At 35.8% G+C, this 27546-nt stretch overlaps 1 protein-coding gene across 1 annotated transcript in view; it reads right to left on the reverse strand.

The window, feature by feature from the left end:
- GLP1R (glucagon like peptide 1 receptor) overlaps nt 1-27546 on the reverse strand; it is a 1017454-nt gene that overhangs the window by 557402 nt on the left and 432506 nt on the right. Inside the window, exon 8 of the mRNA XM_053712812.1 lies at nt 15297-15456. Within this exon, the coding sequence (XP_053568787.1) occupies nt 15297-15456 (160 nt within the window). The remainder of the gene's footprint in view (nt 1-15296; nt 15457-27546) is intronic.

Below are 27546 nucleotides of genomic sequence, written 5' to 3' on the forward strand. Positions count from 1 at the left end.
TATAAATTCACAGACCTTAGTGTTGCCGGTTAGTATAGCATATTTCTTACTGTAACCTCTGACCCTCAATATGCGTCACCAGACACGTTTCACCATAGCTTTATCGATGGTGACTTTATATACTTTTTTTACTCACATTTTACCAATAAAAGCTATGTTTTATAGTTGAAGACCTAAGTGCATGAACTGTTCATTTATACAAGTCATATAAAGGAGCCGCATACTAAAAAGTAAAACTCAAGTAAAGTTATTATTAAACAAGTACAAACATACAGACATCCATATGTCCCCATACCCTTTATTAAAGCTATTAAGGAACCCTTTCTCAGTGTTTACAAACATCCAACTAAGTTCAGTATAGCCATATAGGGGCTAGATTACGAGTGAATCGCTAACAGTTATGTGCAAGCAAAAGGGGGTTTATTGTGGGTGTTTGCGTCAGGTTTTACACTAATATTACAAGTAGAAAGTGAACGCAATCGCTTGAGCACAGTTGAAGTTAATGCATATCTAGTTAGCATGACCTCAAAACTGTGTTTAACAAAAAAAACAAAAAAGTGTCACAAAACATATCAAAAATACATTACAAAGTACAGTTACATTCATTATTACAACATCTAATAAAAATTATTAAAAAAACATATATAGCATAATACGTTATAAGGGCTCAATGATATGAGGTCTCAGGTGTTAGAATAAAAAGGCTGGCAAAGGGCTTTAACATAGAGATACATTCACATACATACATATACAATTATGAACTTCCCAAGAGTAAGGATCTTGTGGATTCTCACCACCATAAGAAAGAAATTCTATTTCGGAAGCCAATAGCCAATAGATTTTGATCAACCCCAATATGTTTAAGAACACCCATTTTTAACATATTATTTTCATCATTATAAAAGTCTCTTTTTATTTATTTATTTTACATCATTCGTTCATGCCAGGGTGGTTTATTTTAATCAATCAAATGCAGAAAAAAGATAAAATTTAGTAAACTCCTGAAATCATCCTACAGAATCATTAGTTTGGGAAAGCACTATAAATACCTCTAGTAAGCACTTCAATAGATAAAACGTTTTCTGTAAAATCAAATTCCAACTCATACTCTAAAACAATATTTTAAAATGTTAAAGGGACTCTAAACCCAAATTTTTTCTTTCTTGATTCCTGTAGAGAATACAATTTTAAACAACATTCCAATTTACTTCTATTATCTAATTTGGTTCATTCTTTATATATTCTTTGTTGAAGAAATAGCAATGTACACGGGTGAGCCAATCATACGAGGCATCTATGTGCAGCCACCAATCAGCAGCTACTGAGCCTATCTAAGTATGCTCTTCAGCAAAGGATATCAAGGAAATTAAGCAAATTAGATAATAGAAGTAAATGAAAAAGGTGTTTCAAATTGCATGCTCTTTCTAAATCATGAAAGAAAAAATGTTGGGTTTCATGTCCCTTTAAGTTCTGTTTGTAGCCATAAAAAACACGTAGAACAAATGTCATCCTTGTTAATGACATACACCTAGATTACGAGTTTTACGTCACAGTGCGGTACAGCTTTTAATGATGAAAAAATGGCCATTATACTGGAATGGCCAGGAACGCATATTACGAGTCGTGTTGGTATAGCTATACCGCAAGCATTTTAGCCTGTAACGCAACGTCCATTCCGCACTCCAAAAAATTATGTTTTTGTGTGGGATTTTCATAGCGCCGGTATTACAGGTTGTGCGTTCAGGCTAAAAAGCTTGCATTGCAGCCTATACCGACACAATCCATACCACCATTGGAGAGCAGTAATTATGAATTTTGTGCAACAAAAATGTTTCACAAAACTCATAACTAAAATGTTACAAAGGACACTAAAAAACACATAAACTGCCTATTAATCCCTAAACCGCTGCCCTCCCGCATCACAAACACTATTTAAAATGTATTAACCCCTAATCTGCCACTCACATTGTGACTATTAAATACATTTATTAACACCTAATCTGCCGCCCACCCACATCACACTATTTAAATATATTAACCCCTAAACCGCCACTCCCTGACACTAATAAAAGTTATTAACCCCTAATCCGCTGCTCCCCGACATCGCCAAAACCTAAATAACCTATCAGATAATAGGATTTCAGTAGCTCTCATCCTATTGTCTGTTTAGAACAGCCAATAGGATTTCAGAAGCTCTCATCCTATTGGCTGACTTGAATTTGAAGGAACAAATCAGCCAATAGGAATGCAAGGTTCCATATTTTGAAACGGCTACCTTGCATTCAACTTCAGTGTACAACGGTGACCGTATGAAGAGGTAGCTCCGCACAGGATGGGATCCACTTGCAGGATAGCTCCCCTCCACATTGCCGGGATGAACATAGAAGACGTCCCCGAGATGGATGAAGGTAAAAACATAATTTATGTAAGAACTTACCTTATAAATTAATTTCTTTCATATTAGCAAGAGTCCATGAGCTAGTGACGTATGGGATATACATTCCTACCAGGAGGGGCAAAGTTTCCCAAACCTCAAAATGCCTATAAATACACCCCTCACCACACCCACAATTCAGTTTAACGAATAGCCAAGAAGTGGGGTGATAAGAAAAGAGCGAAAGCATCAAATAAGGAATTGGAATAATTGTGCTTTATACAAAAAAATCATAACCACCACAAAAAGGGTGGGCCTCATGGACTCTTGCTAATATGAAAGAAATGAATTTATCAGGTAAGTTCTTACATAAATTATGTTTTCTTTCATGTAATTAGCAAGAGTCCATGAGCTAGTGACGTATGGGATAATAAATACCCAAGATGTGGAACTTCCACGCAAGAGTCACTAGAGAGGGAGGGATAAAATAAAGACAGCCAATTCCGCTGAAAAATTAATCCACTACCCAAATAAAAAAAAGTTTACATTTTTATAATGAAAAAAACTGAAAATATAAGCAGAAGAATCAAACTGAAACAGCTGCCTGAAGTACCATTCTACCAAAACTGCTTCTAAAGAAGAGAAAACATCAAAATGGTAGAACATAGTAAAAGTATGCAAAGAAGACCAAGTCATTGCTTTGCAAATCTGATCAACAGAAGCTTCATTCTTAAAAAGCCCAGGAAGTAGAAACTTACCTAGTAGAATGAGCCGTAATCCTCCGAGGCGGGAATCCACCCGACTCCAAAAAATCATGATGAATCAAAAGTTTAAGCAAGATGCCAAATAAATGGCAGAAGCCTTTTGACCTTCCTAACACCAGAAAAGATAACAAATAGACTAGAAGACTATCTGAAATCTGAATAGCTTCAACATAAGATTTCAAAACTCTTACCATAGCCAAAGAATGTAAGAATCTTACCAAAGAAAAAACAATAATTCCTCCCTAATGTTGATAGAAATCACAACTTTAGGTAAGAATTGAAATGAGGATAGCAAAAACCTGTACAAAACAAGCCTGTACAAAACAATGAATATCAGAATGAATAGCAATCTTTCTGTGAAAAAGAACAGAAAGAGTAGAGATTTGTCCTTTCAAAGAACTTGCAGACAAAACCTTATCTAAACCAACCTGAAAAATTGTAAAATTCTAGGAATTCTAAAAGAATGCCAAAAGAATTTATGAGAAGAACACCAAGAAATGTGTCTTCCAAACTCGATAATAAATCTTTCTAGAGACAGATTTACAAACCTGTAACATAGTATTAATCACTGAGTCAGAGAAACTTCTATGGCTAAGAATCAAACGTTCAATCTCCATACCTTCAAATTAAATGATTTGAGATCCTGATGGAAAAATGGGCCTTGAGATAGAAGGTCTGGTCTTAACGGAAATGTCCAAGGTTGGCAACTGGCCATCCAAATGAGATCCGCATACCAAAACCTGTGAGGCCATGCTGGAACCACCAGCAGTACAAACGAACGCTCCATTAGAATTTTGGAAGAACTAGAGGCGGAAGATATAGACAGAATGATAATTCCAAGGAAGTGTCAATGCTACTTCCGCCTGAGGATCCCCGGACCTGAAATAGGCCCCTGGGAAGTTCCTTGTTAAGACGAGAGGCCAACAGATCTATTTCTGGAAGCCCTCACATCTGAAAAATTGAAAAACATATCTGGGTAAAGACCATTCTCCCGGATGTAAAGCTTGATTAACAGAGATAATCCGCTTCCCAAACGTCTATACCTGGGAAAAGGACCCCAGCATCTAGATAGGAGCTGGATTTAGCCCAAGCAAATTTCCAAGATACTTTTGTCACAGTCTAAAGAGTGATAGTCACACCCTGATGATTGACATACACCACAGATGTGATAATGTCTGAAAAAAACAATAAATGTCTCTTCTTCAAAAGAAACCAACTGAAGAACTCTGGGAATGCACGGAGTTCCAAAATAGCAAATGGTAATCTCGCCTCCTGAGATTTCCAAACCCCTTGTGCTGACAGAGAACCTCAGACAGCCTCCCAACCTAAAAACCTCGCATCTATAGAGATCATGGTCCAGGTTGAAAGAATCGAAGAGACCTGTAGAACTAAATGATGGTGATCTTAACCACCGAATCAAAGATAGATAAACATAGAATTCGAAGATTTAAAAAGTGAAATCCTAGAATCCCTGCACCATTATTCAGCATAAAAAAATGGAAAGGTTTTCTATGAAAATGAACAAAGAGAATTGAATCCAATGCTGCAGCCATAAGACCTAAATTTCCATGCATATATAGCAACTGAAGGAAATAATAGAGACTGAAGGTACCGACAGACAAAACCCAATAAAAAAGTCACTTGTCTGTTAGAGACAAAGACAGTGACACAATCTATCTGGAAACCTAAAAAAGGTGACCCTTGTGTGAGGAATCAAGAGCTTTTGATAAAAAGATCCTCTAACCATGTCTTGAAAAAACAAAGTTGAATCATATGAGATTCCGTAGTCTCAGAAAATAAAAATAATCTGAATGAAAACAGAAAATGAAGATATGCATCTATTGTATCTAATTAAAACAAATAATGCTATCACTGACCAAAAAAAGGCAGGATAGACCATAAAAATACCAATCTAAAAGATGGTACATAATAAAAAGTTTTCTATCTTTAGAACAATGAATAGTTTTGAATAACACCCCCAAAACCCAGTTCCTAAAAATGGAACTGGAATAAATACCCCAGAAGATTCCAGATCTGAGCAGCGCTTGAGCCCCAACAGGTGATCAGCCGCACTTCAACATTACCCAAAATATATAGGAAAATGTTAGCCTTACTGGAATAGCTGGAATATAATAGAGAGAAATAGACTTCTCATAGACGGTTTTAACTCTAAATTTTACCAAAAAACGAACCAAAAAACTTCCAATTAAAAACATGTTACTTGGATAAGAATTAGAATTTTGTTCCTTAGTAAGAACAACCAAACTAAAATAAGCTTAAAGTTTTAGTCTTAGAACTCAATCTTGAAGCCCAGAGTAACAGTTAAGAATTGAATCCAAAATGAACCAAATAATTGATTATCTTGGAAAAAAAGAAATAAGGATTTTTTAGAAATCACAAAATTCTTCTAGCTAAAAACAGCTAAAGACATAGATTAAAACCTCATTTGTGAAAATATTCAATAAATTGAAGATACAAATGAAATTATTAGCATGTTAATCCAGTTAAAAGACCAGTCAACACACCAGACTTGCATAAACAAATGCAAGACAACAAGACAAATGCAACAGCACCCAGTCTAACCTCAAATGAGCAGAAGACTTTGTCCCTTAACAATGCTAAATAAAAACATAATCTGATACTTGACTTTAAAGTAAACAGAAAAAATGAAGCAATTGCAACATCATTCAAATAAAACACAGGTCCAAGAAAAATACCTGAAAAATAATTTTCCTTAAATAGGATACAACCATCTAAAGGAAAAATAAATACTATTTTGCTATAGAAACAATAGCATAATTAGCAGGAGTAGAGATAGCCCCATTAAATTGGAAAACCATCAAAATTGAAATGAACTGCCGGCAAAAAATATAATTTAAAACCTTTAAAGAAGGAATAAAAGAAAATTCCCAGCCTATTCCATTCCCTAGTATGAGGAACTGGGAAAAAAACCTCTGAAAATACAGAAGAATAAATAAGCAGAAATAAAATGTTAGTTAGTCTTGAAAGAACTAATTACCTTAATATCCAAAATAATCAACACCTTTTCAACAAAGAACAAATGTACTTTAAAAATAAAAAAGTGGATTTGATAGTGTCAATATCTGATGAAGAAAATTCTTAAATGAGAAAAAACATCATCAGAGAAGGATAAATCATTATGTAGTTGGTCATTTGAAACTTCAATAATAAAAAAAAAGAAGTTTGAAAAAGACCTAAAAATTTTTATTAGAAGGCACGATGTCAGACAAAGCCTTTACAATAGAATCAGAAAAATATTCTTATAAATCTTCTACGTAATTCTTGTACATAAGATGTAAAAAGAATAGCAAATATATAAAGCATAAATACTAACGGATTCTGCATGTAAAAGTTTATCATGATAACTTATTACAAACCATAGCTACAGAAAAAACATTCATAACATTTTCAAAATAAATGAACTTAGCTTTGGTAGGACTGAACTTCAGTCAAAAAGAATCCCTTAGAACAATTTTGAAACAGGAACAGTGAAATCTTGCAATATGTAATAGAAAAAAACAATATTTAAAGCAAAATTATCAAATTCCTTAAATTACAGTTTCAGGAATGGGAAAAGAAATGCGAAATAATAAGCTTCTAAAAACCAGAAGCAATAAAAAAGTGAAATTTAAATAACCACATTTTTTTGGCGCCAAAAATGACGCCCACATTATTGGCGCTAAATACAACGCCCATATTCTTTGGCGCCAAGTATGACGCCACATCCTCTGACACTGAAACCGACGCCCACATTTATTGGCAGGAAAAAAATGTCTGAATACACATGCGTCAAAAAATGAGGTTTACAATACAACTTCCGGCGTCAACTACGGCGCCGGAAATGACAAAAAAAATTTGCGCCAAAAAAGTCAGCGCCAAGAATGACGCAATAAAAAGCAACATTTTCTGCCCCCGCGAGCCTAACAGCACGCAGGGAAAATGGTCAATTGAGAATTTTCAAGGTAATGAAAAATAAATTGAATTAAAATGCATTATCCCAAATAATGAAACTGACAGTCTGAATTATAAAGGAATACTGATTATCCTGAATCATGGCAAATATAAGTTTAAAGACATATATTTAGAACTTTACATATAAAGTTCCCAACCATAGCTTAGAGTGTCACAAAAAATAAGATTTACTTACCCCAGGACACTCATCTACATATAGTAGATAGCCAAACCAGTACTGAAACGAGAATCAGTAGAGGTAATGGTATATATAAGAGTATATAGTCGATCTGAAAAGGGAGGTAAGAGATGAATCTCTACGACCGATAACAGAGAACCTATGAAATAGATCCCGTAGAAGGAGACCATGGTATTCAAATAGGCAATACTCTCTTCACATCCCTCTGACATTCACTGCACTCTGAGAGGAAAACCGGGCTCCAGTCTGCTGCAAAGCGCATATCAACGAAGAATCTAGCACAAACTTACTTCACCACCTCCACGGGAGGCAAAGTTTGTAAAACTGAATTGTGGGTGTGGTGAGGGGTGTATTTATAGGCATTTTGAGGTTTGGGAAACTTTGCCCCTCCTGGTAGGAATGTATATCCCATACGTCACTAGCTCATGGACTCTTCCTAATTACATGAAAGAAAGAGCTGTTTAACTTAGGGCAATGCCCTACAAAAGAATCTTTTAAGGGCTATTGGTAGTTTATTGTAGGTTGGGGGGGGGTATTTTTTTTATAGGGCTATTAGATTAGGTGTAATTGTTTTTATTTTTGATAATTTCTTCAATTATTTTTTGCAAGCTTAGTGTTTTTTATTTTTAGTAATTTAGTGTTTATTTTTTTGTAATTTTCGATTTTTTAATTTTTCTCGTTGTGTTAGGTTTTTTTAAATTTGTAATTTAAGTTTATAATTGTAGTATTTTTTTATTTTAGAATAGTTATGTTAGGTTTATTTTTATTTCACAGGTAAGTTTGTATTTATTTAAATATAGTTATATTGTAATTTTAATTTAAAGTTGGGGGTATTAGGTTTAGGGGTTAATATTTTAATTTAGTGTTTTGCGATATGGGTGGCTGGTGGTTTAGGGGTTAATAGGTTTATTTAGTGGTGGCGATGTGGAGTGCCAGAGGTTTAGGGGTTAATAGGTTTATTTAGTAGCAGTGATGTGGGGGGGGGGGCAGAGGTTTAGGGGTTAATAGGTTTATTTAGGTTTATTTATTAGCCGCAATGTGGGGGGCCGGAGGTTTAGGAGTTATTAGGTTTATTTAGTAGCGGCGATATGGGAGGCTGAAGGTTTAGGGGTTAATCATTTACTTTAGTGGTGGTGATGTCAGGGAGCGGCAGACTAGAGGTTAATAGCTTTAATTAGTGTCAGCGATGTCAGGGAGCGGCGGATTAGGGGTTAATAACTTTTATTATTGTCGGCGATGTCGGGGGCAGCTGATTAGGGGTGTTTAGACTTGGGGTTTATGTTAGGGTGTTAGGTTTAAACGTAACTTTTTTTTTCACCTTAGACATCAATGGGGTTGCGTTACAGAGATTTTTCATTCCGCACTTCAGGTGTTTTTCTAACACTCTCTCCCCATTGATGTCTATGGGGGAAAGCGTGCACGAGCATGTCAAATCAGCCCTTGGATTTTGTGTGGTATGGAGCTTAACGCCACCATATCGCATGCACAAGAAGGCTTTTCAGTAACTCGTAATGGCAGCGCTATGGAGAGTGAAACAACACAACTTTTTATGCATTCGTTTTGCACCCTGTTTAGCGCAAAACTTGTAATCTAGGCTAGTTTGGTGATTAATGACCTAGTGTTACTTTACATTTTCAGGCAAACCTTTCATCTCTGAATACACTTTTTTTTGTTCATTTAAGAATCTATTAATATTTTGTTTTATCATTGTTCTAGCACAGCACATTTTTTATGAGATTCTCAAATTCATCATTAAATGTATATTTTATTAAAATTGAATTACCGGAAAGAAGTTAAATGTCCACTTTTTTCTCCTTTCTTCTTGTGTCTTCTTCTACTGGTGCCTGGATGGAGCACAACTAGAAATGTTCCAGCAAAAAAGAACTCCCTACTGCACTTAGAAAATCTTTTTTGTCTAAAACATTTCCAGCTGGGACCCATAATCATCCTTAGTGATTTCCCTGGATTGAGTATAAAATCAACATCAAAATAAAGTTGACAAACCTTTTATATTGGAGGGGATATTACTATAGGCTTTACGGACAGTTAATTTAAAAAAGATGGAAACACAATATATTGTTGACAATTTGTGGTGATCATCTACTTTAGTATATACTTCAAGAAAATTCTATTTGATATTCTAACATTAATGAGTAAGAACTGGAGAAGAGCATGACAGTTCATTCATCATCATGAAAAATAATCATGCACTGAATAACCATTATCTACATCTTAAGAAGAGGCTAGGAGGTCCTGAAAGGTTATGGAACTTAATACCTTGATTTATGAATAAGTTAGTCCAATAAAATGGTATCATAATTTACTAACTAAATAGAAAAGAGTGACTACTATGAAAATATTACTTTTTAAACTATTGTAAAGGAATAAATAGCATATCTGCTATTTATTACATCTGTGAACAGATAGGGTCCAAATTATCAAGCTCCGAATGTAGCTTGATGCTTGATGCCCCTGATGCGCCTTCAGGCTCGCCAGAAACAGCAGTTATGAAGCAACGGTCTAAAGACCGCTGCTCCATAACTTGTCCACCTGCTCTAAGGTTGCGGACATCAATCCGCACGATCCTATACGATCGGGCTGATTGATACCCCCTGCTAGCGGCCTGCGAATCTGCAGGGGGCGGCATTGCACAATCAGTTCACAAGAACTGCTTGTGCAATGATAAATGCTGACAGCGTATGCATTTATCGATCTGCGGTGGACATGATACACTACATGTCCGCTCGCACTATAATAAATCGGCCCCATTGTCTCACATTCTTCTGTCCTTGTAAACTGGTAGTCTCACATTCTTCTGCCCTTTATTAACTAGTATTCTAACCTTCTTCTGCCCGTGTGAACTGGTAGTCTCACATTCTTCTGTCCCTCTTCTGTCCCTCTTTGTAAATTAAAGAGAGGACATTAAAATTAAATTAAGCAAAATAATGCATATGAATAGATACTAATTCCACCACTAAGCTGAGCAATTTTGCTTCCCTGAGCTGAAACCATTAGTCTTTGCACTGATTTACTAACTAAATGGAAACGAGTGACTACTATAAAAATATTATTTGTGGAACTATTGTAAAGGAGTAAATAGCTTCCTGCTAGCGGGTGATTGGTTGCGAATCTGTAGGGGGCGGCATTGCACCAGCAGTTCACAAGAACTGCTGGTGCAATGATAAAGTCAGCATTTATCGATGTGCAGTGGACATGATACGCTACATCGTATCATGTCTGCTCACACTATGATAAATCTACCCCCAAGAATGTATTTATATCAATGCCCTCTTTTAACTTAAAACAAAGAAATAAATATCGACCTTAGTGTCTCTCCCTTTTTTTGCTTGGATTACTATTTTTTCTTTTCTATTGGATTAGAGTTCTCCTTGGACATTCTATTTGCTACTGATTTCTACAATTTCTTCTTCTACAATTATTTTTGCCATCTCTTTGTTTTTTTTAATAGATCCTGATTACACTGATCCCTCCCACTCATTGTTTTGCCAACTGGAATTGCTATTTATATTATTTGCACTTTCTTTACACTTCTTTTTTTTATCAATTAGAAATGACTTGTCAAGCTCACATAATTCCTTTATTTATTGACTAAATTATCTTATTTCCTGCTTGCTTTCTAGTCTACTCTACTTTACCCTATTCTACTCTACGCTACTCTACTATACTCTTCTTTACTCTATTCTTCTCTATTCTACTCTACTTTACTCTATTCTACTCTACTCTACGCTACTCTTCTATACTCTATTCTACTCTACTTTACTCTATTCTACTCTACTCTTCTTTACTCTATTCTTCTCTATTCTACTCTACTTTACTCTATTCTACTCTACTCTACGCTACTCTTCTATACTCTATTCTACTCTACGCTACTCTTCTATACTATACTCTATTCTACTCTACTCTACTCTACGCTACTCTTCTATACTCTACTCTACTATACTCTACTCTACTCTACTCTATTCTAGTTTACTCTATTCTACTTTACTCTATTCTACTTTACACTGTGCTACTCTACTTTTCCCCACCCTTTGTATTCTCTGTTATATATGCTTTGTTGCTCTCTCAATCTCTGTTTCTTCATGTTTATAGTAAAAAAATGTTTTTCATTGTTTTGTCTTTCAATTCTTCATCTCTGTGTTAGAAGAATTACTCTGCTATTATTCATTAAACCTTCGCTGCTACATGTTAACCCCTTCCTGCCCTTGGGATGTTAAATGCCGTCCTAATTGCACTGGACATTAATGCCTTTAGGACGGCATAGAACTGTGCTGAAGCCAAAGGTGCTTCCTGAATGGGATCATGGGCTGAGACGGGAAGGGGTGAAATAATACACCATAAACAAACTATAATACAGAACCTTAGCTGCTATGCTGCAATTACAAATAGCTAAAAACTCACATTGACATAAAACTGAAAAATAAACTTTCAGGATGAGTATGTCATAAAAAAAACACCTTTCAAGTAACTTCTATTATCAAATTGTGTACAGTATTTTAATATGTACACTTTCTGAGACACCAGATCCTACTGATCATGTGCAAGAGTTCGCAATAAATATTTGAGTATATGATTGGCTTAGGGTTGTCACATGATACAGGGGGCAGTGAAATTAAAGGAAGCTTTGAAATTTGTCAGAAAGAAAAACTACTAATTCATGGAAATGTTATTACATTTTATTTTATTTATTTATTTTTTATTTTTTTTGCATTTGCTGATTACTCAATTCATATGTATAAAATAGATCTTTAATGGAATAGAATCAATATTACAAAAAACAAAAACTCTAGATATTGGAGTACATGACTTCTCATATATGACACATTGTTCAGCTTTATATTTAGATCAAAGGGTTTACATGATTTTCCATATAGCATACATTGTTCAAGTTTATCCACATGAGCATGAGCAAAGGGGTTATTTTAACCATAGATATTAAGCAGCACACTCTTGTTTATTCTTTAGTTAGGATTGTGTCCATGCTCACCATACTATGGGCTAGCTTAAGAGTGGAGCACTATTTTGAGCACTATTTTGAACTCGCACTTTAACTTCGCTAGACTGAGGCTTTTTTTCACGCGTTGGACTGCGCTGGTATTACAAGTTTAATGTAAAAAGTTAGTGAGCAAGCGAATCCCAATGTGCTAACCAAAATATTGCTACTTTGGAGAGCTATAACCAAAAAACAAAACAAAACTATACTCACGCGATTTATTAATAGTTCACATTCCAATGTTCTTCCCATACAGAACAATGTAGTTTTTATTGTAATTGCATATTTCTTTATAAATCTATATATACCTATACTTATATATCTATTCCTATAGATATGGATTTTAAATTAACATGATCAGATATATATTAAACACACTTTAAAATATTCTAAATAATCCATAGAATATATCTATATTTTTTACTGTATGTTTAATATATTTAAATAATTTTTATTAATATTTTATATGTAATATTTCAATAACACGCATTGAAGTTAGTGATTCTTCATGTGCACTAACCCTATTGCGTTAAATTTGTGAACCCCGATTTATATATAAATAAATATCTATTCCTATATATATATATATTTATATAGGAATATATATACAGGTACAGATAGGTATATATAGATAGAAATATGTATTTACAATAAAAAGTACATTATCCTGTAAGTGTAGAACATTGGAATGTGAAATATGTACAGTACATAAACAGTAAAACACATAAATACTTAAATACATATGTACACATATTTATACACACACACACACACACACACATATATATATATATATATATATATATATATATATATATATATATATATATATATATATATGCATACATTCACATAGTTAGACGTGTCTATTTATGCCCTTTGCACCCCTTATTTTCAAACACATTATACAAACTATCTTTGAGCCCATATAACTTTTTAAAATAATTTTTATCAGACGGTTTTTGTATGAGTATAACTGTACTTTTACATGTATTTATGTTGTGTTTAATGCATTTTTTTCTTTCCCTTCCCTTTGCACGGGCTCTGAAGTCACGCTAACCCAACAAACATAAATTGCGCTATTACTGCTGCACACAAATAGCCAAGAAAAACCTGATAGCGCTTGTGCGCCACTCATAATCTACCCCTTAGTATGGTAAAGACACTGCATCCTACGCAATTTAATTCAAGCACCCTTCAATTAAAGAATCATAAGATTATATTTATTTGCTTATTGTGTCGTATCTGTGGGAAAGGACAGCAGAGGCTATTTTCTTTTAATAAAACGTTAAAGCTACAAGAGATGACATAATAACTGAGTTGTAAAAAAGAATAATCAAAACTTAAAAGCAGAATGAAAAAGATAAATATAATAATTACTTTGTTGTTAGATTGTAAAAAAGTACTTTGCTGTTCAGTACATTACAAAATGATGCATTTAAAACACATTTTTATACAACTTTCCCCATCAACATGCAATTACATACACGGAATTCACTGAATATGTTTTGGTGTACAATAAGGTGAATTCAAACTTTTTCAACATAAATCAATGTGCCCATCTCCCCAATGCAGTTTATATGACTCCTCCCTCAGTGGCACTTCAACAGAGGTACTGGGGTACTGTACACCTCTTTTCATAATTCTAACACCTCAACCCACCCTGCCAGCTGCCCTAAATGTACAATGCTCTCTACAAAAGTGTGCTAACCCACCCTTTCTGTGCCGCTGCACAGCACTCAACTCAGTGGCTCCGGCCGCCCACGGCACATCGCTCTTCTTCAATGAGGTGACGTTTGCACCTCTGAACCAATAGCCGTGCGTGTCAACTGACAGTGTTCTGTATTGGTTTAGAGGTGCAAGTGGCACCTCATTGGTAGAAGAGCCGCTGAGTTTAGCACCATGCAACAGCCCAGAAAAGGTGAGTTTAGCACCCTTTTTTACATATCTCATCAATTAAACTCCACCTGATTTCTAGTGATGGTAAATCCTAGCGTTTGTTATATGCTTGGATTTACCATCACTTTAATGGATATTAACCTCAGTGAAGTAATCATCAGTTTACAAAACATTTTACCATTATCTCAAGATAGCCAGGGAACCTCAAAACACATTCTGATCTTAATACTCAATCAAGCCCCTAGAGTTAGGGGTTACACAGATTCTAACATTTGGTCAAACAAACATCTTGATATATGCATTTTTATACTTAAAACAAAAATAACCTGTACAATACCTTGAGCCTTTCAAATACTGTCAAATACCATCTGAGTAACGATGGCTCATGTCTACAGTAAACTAGTTAGCTGCTATATAAGTGCTGTGTTTGCATGGAATGAAATGGGCATGTGTACTAGTGACAGCACAACACATAAGTTACACAGTTGTCCCCAAATTTTCCTACAGAAGTTCAAGATATAAATACTCTTCAGGCAAATGAAAGTGAAAAACAACAGCAGCACAGGCTTGGCACAATGATCTTTTAACCTCTTCCAGAGAGGGCTACAATTGATTTGGTTGCTTGACTTAACCTTTTTGTTTTTAAAGAAGAATAAAGCCTAAATGTTTTGTGATGAAGGACATTTTTCAAAGCTTAAAACTGGACCCATTACATTTATATAAATATATATAAATATATATATATATATATACATATACACACACACACACATACATTATGTTATTTGTATTGCATCAGCAGCTGTTAATGCCACACACTTTGCTATAAAATATAAACAGATTGATGTATTTTAAAGTAAAGCAACCTTCCTTTAGGTGCACTATTTGTTTGTGTGCTTATGAATTTAAAATTATATAATTGCATAAATTAAGCCATTACAAGAAATACAAAATGAAAAGAGGTAAACACTACACAAAAGTATAGGATGATGCTAATATAATACTAAGATGTAAATAAGGGACTGGGCAGAACATTCAGATGGTTTATAGAAAATTTGTGGTCATCAGTCTACTCACCCCATCCAATACAGAGATACATTCTAAAGAGCCGTTGCTCAGAGAAAACAGAGAGAACCAGTAAAGTGTGCAGGTAGATGCCCTCAACCAACAGCCAGTAGTAATTTGCTGCCACACAGTATTGCATCATCATAAACACCAGCCGGCAGCTTAGTGACTCCTAAGTGAGAGAGACAATGTAATGTGTTAACATCATGTCTTGCAAGACTCGCTATCATAAGATCTCAAAGGATCTGTAGAGTCTAATGCAATCTATTTGAGGTGGCATATGAAATGCTTTAAAGAAATCTATGGAGGGTTTTTAAATTCACTGTCGTTCCAATCTATCAGAAAACTTTGTTATCATGTTTATTTATGTTGGATCAACTCTACTATAAGATCTATAGAAAGACTCCAGCAGAGGTTCCATCATTTCATGGTATTTTTGGACTCTATATCAATAACCTTGCAAACCTATTTATACTTCTTTCAAAATACACTTCTGGGTTTTTTTTTTTTCATTACTTTTTCAGTGTTAAAGGGACAGTCATGTCCAAAAAAACTTTCATGAGTCACATAGAGCATGTAATTTTAAACAACTTTCCAATTTACTATTATCACCAATTTTGCTTTGTTCTCTTGGTATTCTTATTTGAAAGCTAAACCTAGGAGGTTCATATGCTAATTTCTTAGACCTTGAAGGCCGCCTCTAATCTAAATGCATTTTGATAGTTTTTCACCACTAGAGGGCATTAGTTCACATGTTTCATATAGATAACATTGAGCTCATGCACGTGAATTTACCATGGAGACAGCTCTGATTGGCTAAAATGCAAGTCTGTAAAAAGAACTGAAATAAGGGGGCAGTCTGCTGAGGCTCAGATGCAAGGTAATTACAGAGGTAAAAAATGTATAATTATAACTGTGTTGGTTATGAAAAACTGGGGAATTGGTAATTAAGGGATTATCTATCTTTTAAAACAACAACAATTCTGGTGTTGACTGTCCTTTTAAAGTTTTTGTTAACATTCAAATACAATTGACTGAACTCAACAATAATGAATCTATTAGCTTAATTTTGGGACCTTGTAATCACCACCAATACTCCACCGGAAAAGCCTTAAAATAAAACCTATCTGAAGGTTGGTTAAATGGTGACCCATACAGAAGCATGTAGAGAAAAAATATTTTCTGTTTAAATTCATTCATTCAGGCAGCAAAAAAGGGATATTAAACTTAACATTAGTTGTCATAAAATGATTCATTATAAAAAAATAAAACAATATTGACACACAAATTAATTAATTATTTTGTTTGCTTATATGATAACAAAGAAAGTGCTTCCATAACACGAAAAGAAAATTTAAACACTTCAGGATTGTACTATAGTATGCTTAATTACATTCAGTAAGAAAAAAAATATTTGTAATATGTTTTCATTATTAGTTTTTTTATTTTTTTTGTATAATTTAACTATATGAGTTTTGGGTTTTTCAATCCTTGTTAGAAGTACAGTATACAGACTTAACACTGCTATATTCCATACATTCATTGGTTATAAATTCTAGTGACCCATTCATAACTGTTCCTTATTGGCTGCATCAGAGAAGAAAACCTACAGGGAGTGCAGAATTATTAGGCAAGTTGTATTTTTGAGGATTAATTTTATTATTGAACAACAACCATGCTCTCAATGAACCCAAAAAACTCATTAATATCAAAGCTGAATATTTTTGGAAGTAGTTTTTAGTTTGTTTTTAGCTTTAGCTATTTTAGGGGGATATCTGTGTGTGCAGGTGACTATTACTGTGCATAATTATTAGGCAACTTAACAAAAAACAAATATATACCCATTTCAATTATTTATTTTTACCAGTGAAACCAATATAACATCTCGACATTCACATATATACATTTCTGACATTCAAAAACAAAACAAAAACAAATCAGTGACCAAAATAGCCACCTTTCTTTGCAAGGACACTCAAAAGCCTGCCATCCATGGATTCTGTCAGTGTTTTGATCTGTTCACCATCAACATTGCATGCAGCAGCAACCACAGCCTCCCAGACACTGTTCAGAGAGGTGTACTGTTTTCCCTCCTTGTAAATCTCACATTTGATGATGGACCACAGGTTCTCAATGGGTTTCAGATCAGGTGAACAAGGAGGCCATGTCATTAGATTTTCTTCTTTTATACCCTTTCTTGCCAGCCACGCTGTGGAGTACTTGGACACGTGTGATGGAGCATTGTCCTGCATGAAAATCATGTTTTTCTTGAAGGATGCAGACTTCTTCCTGTACCACTGCTTGAAGAAGGTGTCTTCCAGAAACTGGCAGTAGGGCTGGGAGTTGAGCTTGACTCCATCCCTTTGAGACTATTGTCTGTAAGGAGATAAGGGGGATACGACCAAGGAAACCAAAAGACAAGAAACAAAATTTGTCAAGGAAGCAAAGGGAGACAATTACAAAACTGGAACGTAACCAAAATCTGACGATAAAGCCTGCGGATAAAGGTGGGGGAATTGTCCTGATGGATAGGAAGGACTATGAGGCTGAAAACAAACGGATTCTAAGTGATGCGACTACTTATGAGGAACTCAAAAGGAACCCTACAGACCTGTATAAGAAAGAACTTACAGACCTACTTAAGGAGGCCAATGAAGAAGGGATACTGAACGATAAGGAGTTCAACTACCTAAATATCAAACATCCAGTTATACCGATACTATACCATCTACCCAAGATCCACAAAACACTAACCAAACCCCCCGGAAGACCAATAATCTCCGGAATAGGGTCTTTGAGTAGCAACTTATCGGAATACATAGACCAACATTTACAAAAACTGGTCAAGAAATTACCCTCCTATCTAAGGGATTCGACGCAGGTCTTGAACCTTATAGAAAATGTATCTTGGGAAGAAGGGTATATACTGGCATCATGTGACGTGACGTCACTGTACACGAGCATCCCGCATGAGGAAGGAATCGATGCGGTGAAGTTCTTTTTGGATAAAGAACCCGAAATACCATCAGAACAAAATGAGTTCATATTGGAAAGCATCCGGTACATCCTAACACATAACTTCTTCAGTAATGATGGCAAATTCTATCGTCAAACTTGTGGGACAGCCATGGGGACCAGGTTCGCGCCGAGTTACGCGAATCTCTATATGGGAAAATGGGAGCAAATCTTCTGGGACTCCTGTCCAGCAGGCGCGGACCTGAATATATATATTTCGAAAACACTGGGCGCTGTTAAAAGACGATGATGTCTTAGGAGACAAACTGCCAGAAAATCCCAGATTCATATATAGGAAAACAAAAAATCTAAAGACCAGACTGGCACCTAGCCTCCAAAAGAAAGCATCTGGAGGAACAATGGACGTGTTTGGAAGCAAAGTGAAAGGATTTTACCCTTGTCATACATGCAAAGCCTGCAAGTGTGGGTCTAAAACAACTAAATTCAGCTCCCATAACACCAAAGAGGAGTTTAAAATACAAGATCTGATACGGTGCAAAGATAAAGGCGTGATCTACCTATTACAATGCCCATGTGGGCTGCAATACGTAGGACAAACGTCCAGGACCTTGAGGGATAGGATCCGGGAACACCTGCTGATGATAGAAAAACTAAACATGGATACGCCACTCTACCAGCACTTTGCGACTAAACATCATGGAAACATCAATACACTAAGATATATAGGAATTCAAAAAGTCACCAAAAATTGGAGAGGCGGCAACTTTGAAAAACTATTACTAACTAATGAATCCAAATGGATATTTCTAATGGATTGCTTATATCCAAAGGGCCTCAATAATAAAGAAGACCTCTCCCATTTACTGAATTGCTAATCAAAAATACAAATACAACTATACAATATAGACAAATGGCACATTGGGGTATGCTACAAATTACATGTACCTCCAAGAAAAGTAAGATCCAAACTTTATGAAGAAAGAGAAAAAATTGTCATATCTATCTCTCCAGTTAAAACAAAAAATGAGATCCAAATTTTATGAAGAAAGAGAAAAAATTGTCATATCTATCTCTCCAGTTATATCAAAATATCTATCTCTCTCTATTTCAGGTCACATGAAAAATACCCATCTCTCCCAATACTCTCCCAGTTTTTGGAGTATACTACACATATATATACATATATAGACATCTAGCTTAGCCTCCTGGAGTAGTCCATAAGGAAAATAGATACAGATTTACGAACCACATTGGGACACCCCTCCTTCCTACCTCTAAGAAAATTATTAATTGAACTAATCTATAGAAAACAGTGGAATCTGAGAATATAGATTAGGTTCAGCAAAATATGCTCGTACATCTGAACCAATTATAAGCCAGTAAATTGTCTGAAGAAATCCATATAGCAATGGAAATATATACTCCACTCCTTTTTTCCCATTATAAACATATACATACTCCTCCATCAGAAAATAGTATAAATCAATACCAGACACCAGTCAGGTATCACTTCAATTAAAGAAAGTTATTGTATCATTCACCCGGTAAAATACAACCTGGGTGTATGTTCAACGACTCTTAATGATCAATAAATATAGCCATAAAAGAAACAGACTTAACTTAACACTCATTTAACACATTGGGTTGTAGATAACTTGGTCTCTTCCATATAGAGATGATACATACATATATTGATATATATGGATTTGGATACATATAGACCGGATTATCTCTCAAATTCCGCCTTAAAGAATCTCCCTTAGAAATCCCCCTATCAGTGATATAACAGATAAAAATGCCCCTAGCAGTGATACTTGAAATATCGCTTACTGCATTATAGAATATCAAAGGGGAATCATAGATGTTAGTTATTCAATTTAGCACCAATAGTCATGTATAACATAGGAGATTGCTCGCAAATCTTTCAATAAACGATATAGGTTGATAGAAAACGGGTCTAACAGGATTTCAATAAATTCAAAGATGAATCCATATAATAACAAGGAAGTCATCATCGAATTGTAAACTAGCTCACTCCGCTCTCCCCTTAAATGTACCAAGAAGCAGACAGTATTTTGATTATTGAAACATGAACCGTTTATAACTAAAAGGGAATATCATAATTAAATCCTATATTACGAGTCAAATAAGAATCAAAGACACTATATACCGATCAAATGGATAGGTAATATTGGATGAAGATTTATCCTACATCCCTTTAAAATGGGGGGAATATTGTTGAATGTTTACTGTAAATGAATCGAGCCGATTAGTAATAACATTGCGTGCCACCTATTATGTATATAGAGTTTAGGTACATACCCCCAGAGGGGACCAATAGGAATAATTCTTTGTAACACATCGCATGCTGCCTATCCCAAACATAGTATTCAGGAACACGCCCCCAGGGTGGGAAAAATTCTGACCAATAGGAATAGAGCTCTGTAACAGACCCTCTGAATCCAACCAATAGGAATAGGATATTTGCACACACCCCTTGTCACACATTTTGTATACAATACTACTACGAGATGGTGGAAGTATAGGCAGATAAGGCTTAAATGAATGAAAAGCTCTATACAATTCTAATAGATAAGCAAACAACTGGCCACTACTAAGGACTGCCACTTCTTTTAGAGATGGAACCATACAGAGATCAACCGCACAGAGAACGGACAAACGATCATGTGCAATAGAATAAACAAAAACATGAGTCTGAACAATTGGTCTGATTTAAATGTATTAAATTTGCTTTTCGGTAGTACTTATATGCCGATAATATGTAAACAAACTCTAAATGCAAACCGGAAGTTGTTAGATATAACAACTCTTCAAGCAAACCGGAAGTTGTTAGACACGAAAAATCCGGACGAACACCGGAGTAGATTATAAATACACCATTTAAAGAATCAGAACTGATTGCCATAAAGGCATATCGGAGTATTAAAATAAAGGTGAATGATATCTAAAAACGAATACTTTAATCATTTTTATCATCCTAACGAAACAGGAAGTACTAAGTAAGCACTTCCGGTATGCATTCAGAATACAGGTATAAAAGATCACCAAAATCTACACAATCCAGTCTTGATAAAGGTCTAGCACAGACCGAAACGCGTCGACTGGTGAGTCTTCTTCCCTTTAAACCTACTTGAGAAATTACGCTCTGCACTATTGTGTGTTTGTTTTCATTTTTAGGTGTGATTTGGGTCAGCCGGACCCCGGATGAGACTTTGATATATCACCACTATCCAGTACTGCCAAGGTTGCAGAATTATTTTTATCTCCTCACAGGATTGACTTGCTTTGTTCATATTTTACAGTGGCCACTGATTTTTTTTAGTTTTGGTTTTTCATGTGTCTTATTATCAGCACTTTTCTGGAGTGAACACTGCAATTTGGATTTATCATTTGGAGGACTATTTTTTTGTTTATTCAGTTTATTTGTTTATTGTGATTTGCTTTTTTGTATATGTCATCACTACGTTTTGCTTAATTTTTGGTTGAATATTCACATTGAATTGTTTATTACCTGCATCAATATTTTATTTAAGGTCTAGTACCCATCACTGTTATTTTTACACCACAACCTCATTATATATATTTTTTCATAACATAGTTTTTCATCACAATTGTATTATCATTTTTTATCAACCTAGAAGGATTTGATATCCTCTAGCACAATTTTGCACACCAAACGCCACTTACATATTTAGGGAATATTAGATATTAAGGCACTCAGCACCTAGAAAGGTGACCGCCGTACCTAGAGATACTGGGATAACAGTCCGGACAAGTCCGTACAAGAGGATCATCAGTGATTATCCTATTGTTCAAAGAACACCTAGAGATATTGGGATACCAGTATAGATAGGTCTGTACCAGTTACCTTTAAGAGAATCATCAGTGATTCTTTTATTATTTTAAAGAATTTTATTGTTGATAGAATTTTAAGTTTTTTATTATGTGACATGGATCCATGCTTGTAAACGAATTAAAGTGTAACCTCTACTTTTTAAGTGAATCTGTCTAAACTTTGTCCAGACCCGGCCTTTCAGGCGCTTTGGTTCCAATCCTTTTCTACTCATTTATTCTATTGGCTACTAGGAGCCAATATCCAGAGCCAGGGTCCTTGAGGCAGGCGCTTAGTGTACCACCCACTGTCACTTGACTCCATCCTCAACCCGAAAAGGCCCCACAAGCTCATCTTTGATGATACCAGCCCAAACCAGTACTCCACATCCACCTTGCTGGCGTCTGAGTCGGACTGGAGCTCTCTGCCCTTTACCAATCCAGCCATGGGCCCATCCATCTGGCCCATCAAGACTCACTCTCATTTCATCAGTCCATAAAACCTTAGAAAAATCAGTCTTGAGATATTTCTTGGCCCAGTCTTGACGTTTCAGCTTGTGTGTCTTGTTCAGTGGTGGTCGTCTTTCAGCCTTTCTTACCTTGGCCATGTCTCTCTGAGTATTGCACACCTTGTGCTTTTGGGCACTCCAGTGATGTTGCAGCTCTGAAATATGGCCAAACTGGTGGCAAGTGGCATCTTGGCAGCTGCACGCTTGACTTTTCTCAGTTCATGGGCAGTTATTTTGCGCCTTGGTTTTTCCACACGCTTCTTGCGACCCTGTTGACTATTTTGAATGAAACGCTTGATTGTTCGATGATCACGCTTCAGAAGCTTTGCAATTTTAAGAGTGCTGCATCCCTCTGCAAGATATCTCACTATTTTTGACTTTTCTGAGCCTGTCAAGTCCTTTTGACCCATTTTGCCAAAGGAAAGGAAGTTGCCTAATAATTATGCACACCTGATATAGGGTGTTGATGTCATTAGACCACACCCCTTCTCATTACAGAGATGCACATCACCTAATATGCTTAATTGGTAGTAGGCTTTCGAGCCTATACAGCTTGGAGTAAGACAACATGCATAAAGAGGATGATGTGGTCAAAATACTCATTTGCCTAATAATTCTGCACTCCCTGTAGTTTACAACATGTTTATGTATATTGTTTTATGTAAATGTTATAGCTTTGGTTTCAAGATTTAAACAACTAAAATAACCTAAAAGAATGCAAATGGATATTATTCCCAGGCTAATAATGTTAATAGTCAATAACATGTTTAGCTGTGTTTTTCCAATTTTCACTTGAATTTTCAATGAATTATATATATATTAAAACTAAAAAGAACATTTCCTTCTATATAAAGAACATTGGAATGTAGAATATTCATAACTACTTTCAGCTTTAGTGTAGCTTGTCTAATGCTAGCAATGTTTTAGGTTTTTAATTTTTAAAACAATTTTAACAGCACGCGCCATTAACCCCTTAATGACCGAGGACGTGCAGGGTACATCCTCAAAAAAAAAAAGGCAGTTAACGCCTGAGGACATACCCTGCACGTCCTCGGTGTGGAAAGCAGCTGGAAGCGATCCTGCTTGCTTCCAGCTGCTTTCCGGTTATTGCAGTGATGCCTCAATATGGAGGCATCCTGCAATAACCTTACATGGCCATCCGATGCAGAGAGAGCCACTCTGTGGTCCTCTCTGCACTGGACATCGATGGCCGGTATCGTTGGTGGGTGGGAGCCGACTTGGGAGGCGGGTGGGCGGCCATCGGTGTGCTGTGTGATGTCAAGGCGGGCGGGATTGGGGGCGGGACCGTTGGGGGGCGCACACGGACATGCGCGTGTGCACGTAAGGTGGCGGGCGGGCGCGCGCACGGGGCGGGAGCGGGTGGGAACCGCTACACTAAGGAAAAAAATTTAAGTAATAAGTGGCCTAATCTTGTTTGTGCAAAAGCACAAAAAGAGATTGTGGAGGGGTGGGGGGTTGGTTTTGTGTGGGGGGAAGCTACACTGCAGAAAAGCTTACAAAATTAAAAATAAAAACATTTTTTCTTCTAAACTGGGTACTGGCAGACAGCTGTCAGTACCCAAGATGGCGCCCATTAAGTTAGAGTGGGAGGGTTATAGAGCTGTTTGGGGGGGATCAGTGAGGTTGGGGGCTAAGGGGGGATCGTACACAGCAGCATATGTAAATATGCTTTAAAAAATATATATATATATCTTTTATTTTAGTACTGGCAGACTTTCTGCCAGTACTTAAGATGGCGGGGACAATTGTGGGGTGGGGGAGGGAAGAGAGCTGTTTGGGAGGGATCAGGGGGTCTGATGTTTCAGGTGGGAGGCTGAGCACTACACTAAGTCTAATATTAACCCTGCAAGCTACCTAATTAACCTCTTCAATGCTAGCCATAATACATGTGTGATGCGCAGCGGCATTTAGCGGACTTCTAAATACCAAAGAGCAACGCCAAAGCCATATATGTCTGCTATTTCTGAACAATGGGGATCCCAGAGAAGCATTTACAACCATTTGTGCCATAACTGCACAAGCTGTTTGTAAATGATTTCAGTGAGAAACCTAAAATTGTGAAAAATTTAACGTTTTTTTTTATTTGATCGCATTTGGCGGTGAAATGGTGGCATGAAATATACCAAAATGGGCCTAGATCAATACTTGGGGTTGTCTACTACACTAAACTAAAGCTAAAATTACCCCAAAAAGCTCCCTACAAGCTCCTTAATTAACCCCTTCACTGCTGGGCATAATACACGTGTGGTGCGCAGTGGCATTTAGTGGCATTCTAATTACCAAAAAGCAACACCAAAGCCATATAAGTCTGCTATTTCTGAACAAAGGGGATCCCAGAGAAGAATTTACAACCATTTGTGCCATAATTGCACAAGATGTTTGTAAATAATTTCAATGAGAAACCTAAAGTTTGTGAAAAAATTTGTGAAAAAGTGAACGATTTTTTTTATTTGATCGCATTTGGCGGTGAAATGGTGGCATGAAATATACCAAAATGGGCCTAGATGAATACTTTGGGTTGTCTACTAAATAAATATATCTACATGTCAATGGATATTCAGAGATTTCTGAAAGATATCAGTGTTCTAATGTAACTAGCGCTAATTTTGAAAAAAAAATGGTTTGGAAATAGCAAAGTGCTACTTGTATTTATTGCCCCTATAGCTTGCAAAAAAAGCAAAGAACATGGAAACATTTGGGTATTTCTAAACTCAGGACAAAATTTAGAAACTATTTAGCATGGGTGTTTTTTGGTGGTTGTAGATGTGTAACAGATTTTGGGGGTCAAAGTTAGAAAAAGTGTTTTTTTTTTTCAATTTTTCCTCATATTTTATAATTTTTTATAGTAAATTATAAGATATGATGAAAATAATGGTATCTTTAGAAAGTCCATTTAGTGGTGAGAAAACGGTATATAATATGTGTGGGTACAGTAAATGAGTAAGAGGAAAATTACAGCTAAACACAAACACCGCAGAAATGTAAAAATAGCCTTGGTCCCAAACGGACAGAAAATGGAAAAGTGCTGTGGTCATTAAGGGTTTAAAATCTATGGGAGAAGAAGTTAACATAGTCACAATATCCGAGGTCCTGAAGTTAGCGCGCATCACACTTTTGCTCTCTCGCTAACTTTTTACTTTCAACTTGTAATACGTGCGCTTACCCGCCCCTGTTAAAGGTTTTTTTAGCTTAGTAAACACAAGAGCTAAAGTAAAAGTTAGAATGCCACTTGTAAGCTAGTCCTTTGTGTTTAATGTCCCTTTAAATAGACATTGAATTCAAATGTAATTTTTCTTAAAATATTTAGCCATGGAAAGTGAAACTAATTTGCAATGCTGTTATCCTCTTTATTTTGCCTTTGTTTCATATAATTTAACTCTAAACTGTATGTTTCCACTCCCCCAAGAGGAACTGGAGTGCATTGTGGGGAATGCATGACCATGTCCTTCATATATACAGCACTCCTTGCTTGATCAATGCAGTAGCTCACGTATATTTATCTCTAATTTACCATAGCTAAGTAGATAAGATAAATATACACAAGAAGTAGCCTGGACTACAAAACAATAAAAATTAGGCTAAAAAACATAATTTATGTAAGAACTTACCTGATAAATTCATTTCTTTCATATTAGCAAGAGTCCATGAGCTAGTGACGTATGGGATATACATTCCTACCAGGAGGGGCAAAGTTTCCCAAACCTTAAAATGCCTATAAATACACCCCTCACCACACCCACAATTCATTTTAACGAATAGCCAAGAAGTGGAATGATAAGAAAAGAGCGAAAGCATCAAAAAAAATAAGGAATTGGAATAATTGTGCTTTATACAAAAAAATCATAACCACCACAAAAAAGGGTGGGCCTCATGGACTCTTGCTAATATGAAAGAAATGAATTTATCAGGTAAGTTCTTACATAAATTATGTTTTCTTTCATGTAATTAGCAAGAGTCCATGAGCTAGTGACGTATGGGATAATAAATACCCAAGATGTGGAACTTCCACGCAAGAGTCACTAGAGAGGGAGGGATAAAATAAAGACAGCCAATTCCGCTGAAAAATTAATCCACTACCCGAATCAAAAGTTTCAATTTTAATAATGAAAAAAACTGAAATTATAAGCAGAAGAATCAAACTGAAACAGCTGCCTGAAGTACTATTCTACCAAAAACTGCTTCTAAAGAAGAGAAAACATCAAAATGGTAGAATTTAGTAAAAATATGCAAAGAAGACCAAGTCATTGCTTTGCAAATTTGATCAACAGAAGCTTCATTCTTAAAAAGCCCAGGAAGTAGAAACTGACCTAGTAGAATGAGCCGTAATCCTCTGAGACGGGGAATAATCCGACTCCCAATAAGCATGATGAATCAAAAGCTTAACCAAGATGCCAAGGAAATGGCAGAAGCCTTCTGACCTTCCTAAAACCAGAAAAGATAACAAATAGACTAGAAGTTTGTCTGAAATCTGAGTAGCTTCAACATAATAAAAACTCTTACCATATCCTAAAGCAGAGGTGTCCAAACTTTGCTCTCCAGAGGAGAATGTAGGAATCTTACCAAAGAATTCTTAGGATTAGGACACAAGGAAAAGACAATAATTCCTCCACTAATGTTGTTAGAATTCACAACTTAGGTGAAAATTGAGATGAGGACAGCAAAAAAAACCTTATCCTGATGAAAAATCAGAACAAGGAGATTCACAAGAAAGAACAGATAATTAAAAAATTGTTCTAGCTGAAGAGATGTCCAAAAAGAACAATACTTTCCATGAAAGTAATGAATGTCCAGAGCAAGCATATGCTCAAAATAGAAGAGCCTGAAAAACCTTCAGAACCCAATTAACACTCCAAGGAGGAGAAATTGGCTTAATGACAGGTTTGATACGAATCAAAACCTGAAAA

This window comes from Bombina bombina, chromosome 4 (genome assembly GCF_027579735.1).
Source record: "Bombina bombina isolate aBomBom1 chromosome 4, aBomBom1.pri, whole genome shotgun sequence".
NCBI classification, from domain to species: domain Eukaryota; kingdom Metazoa; phylum Chordata; class Amphibia; order Anura; family Bombinatoridae; genus Bombina; species Bombina bombina.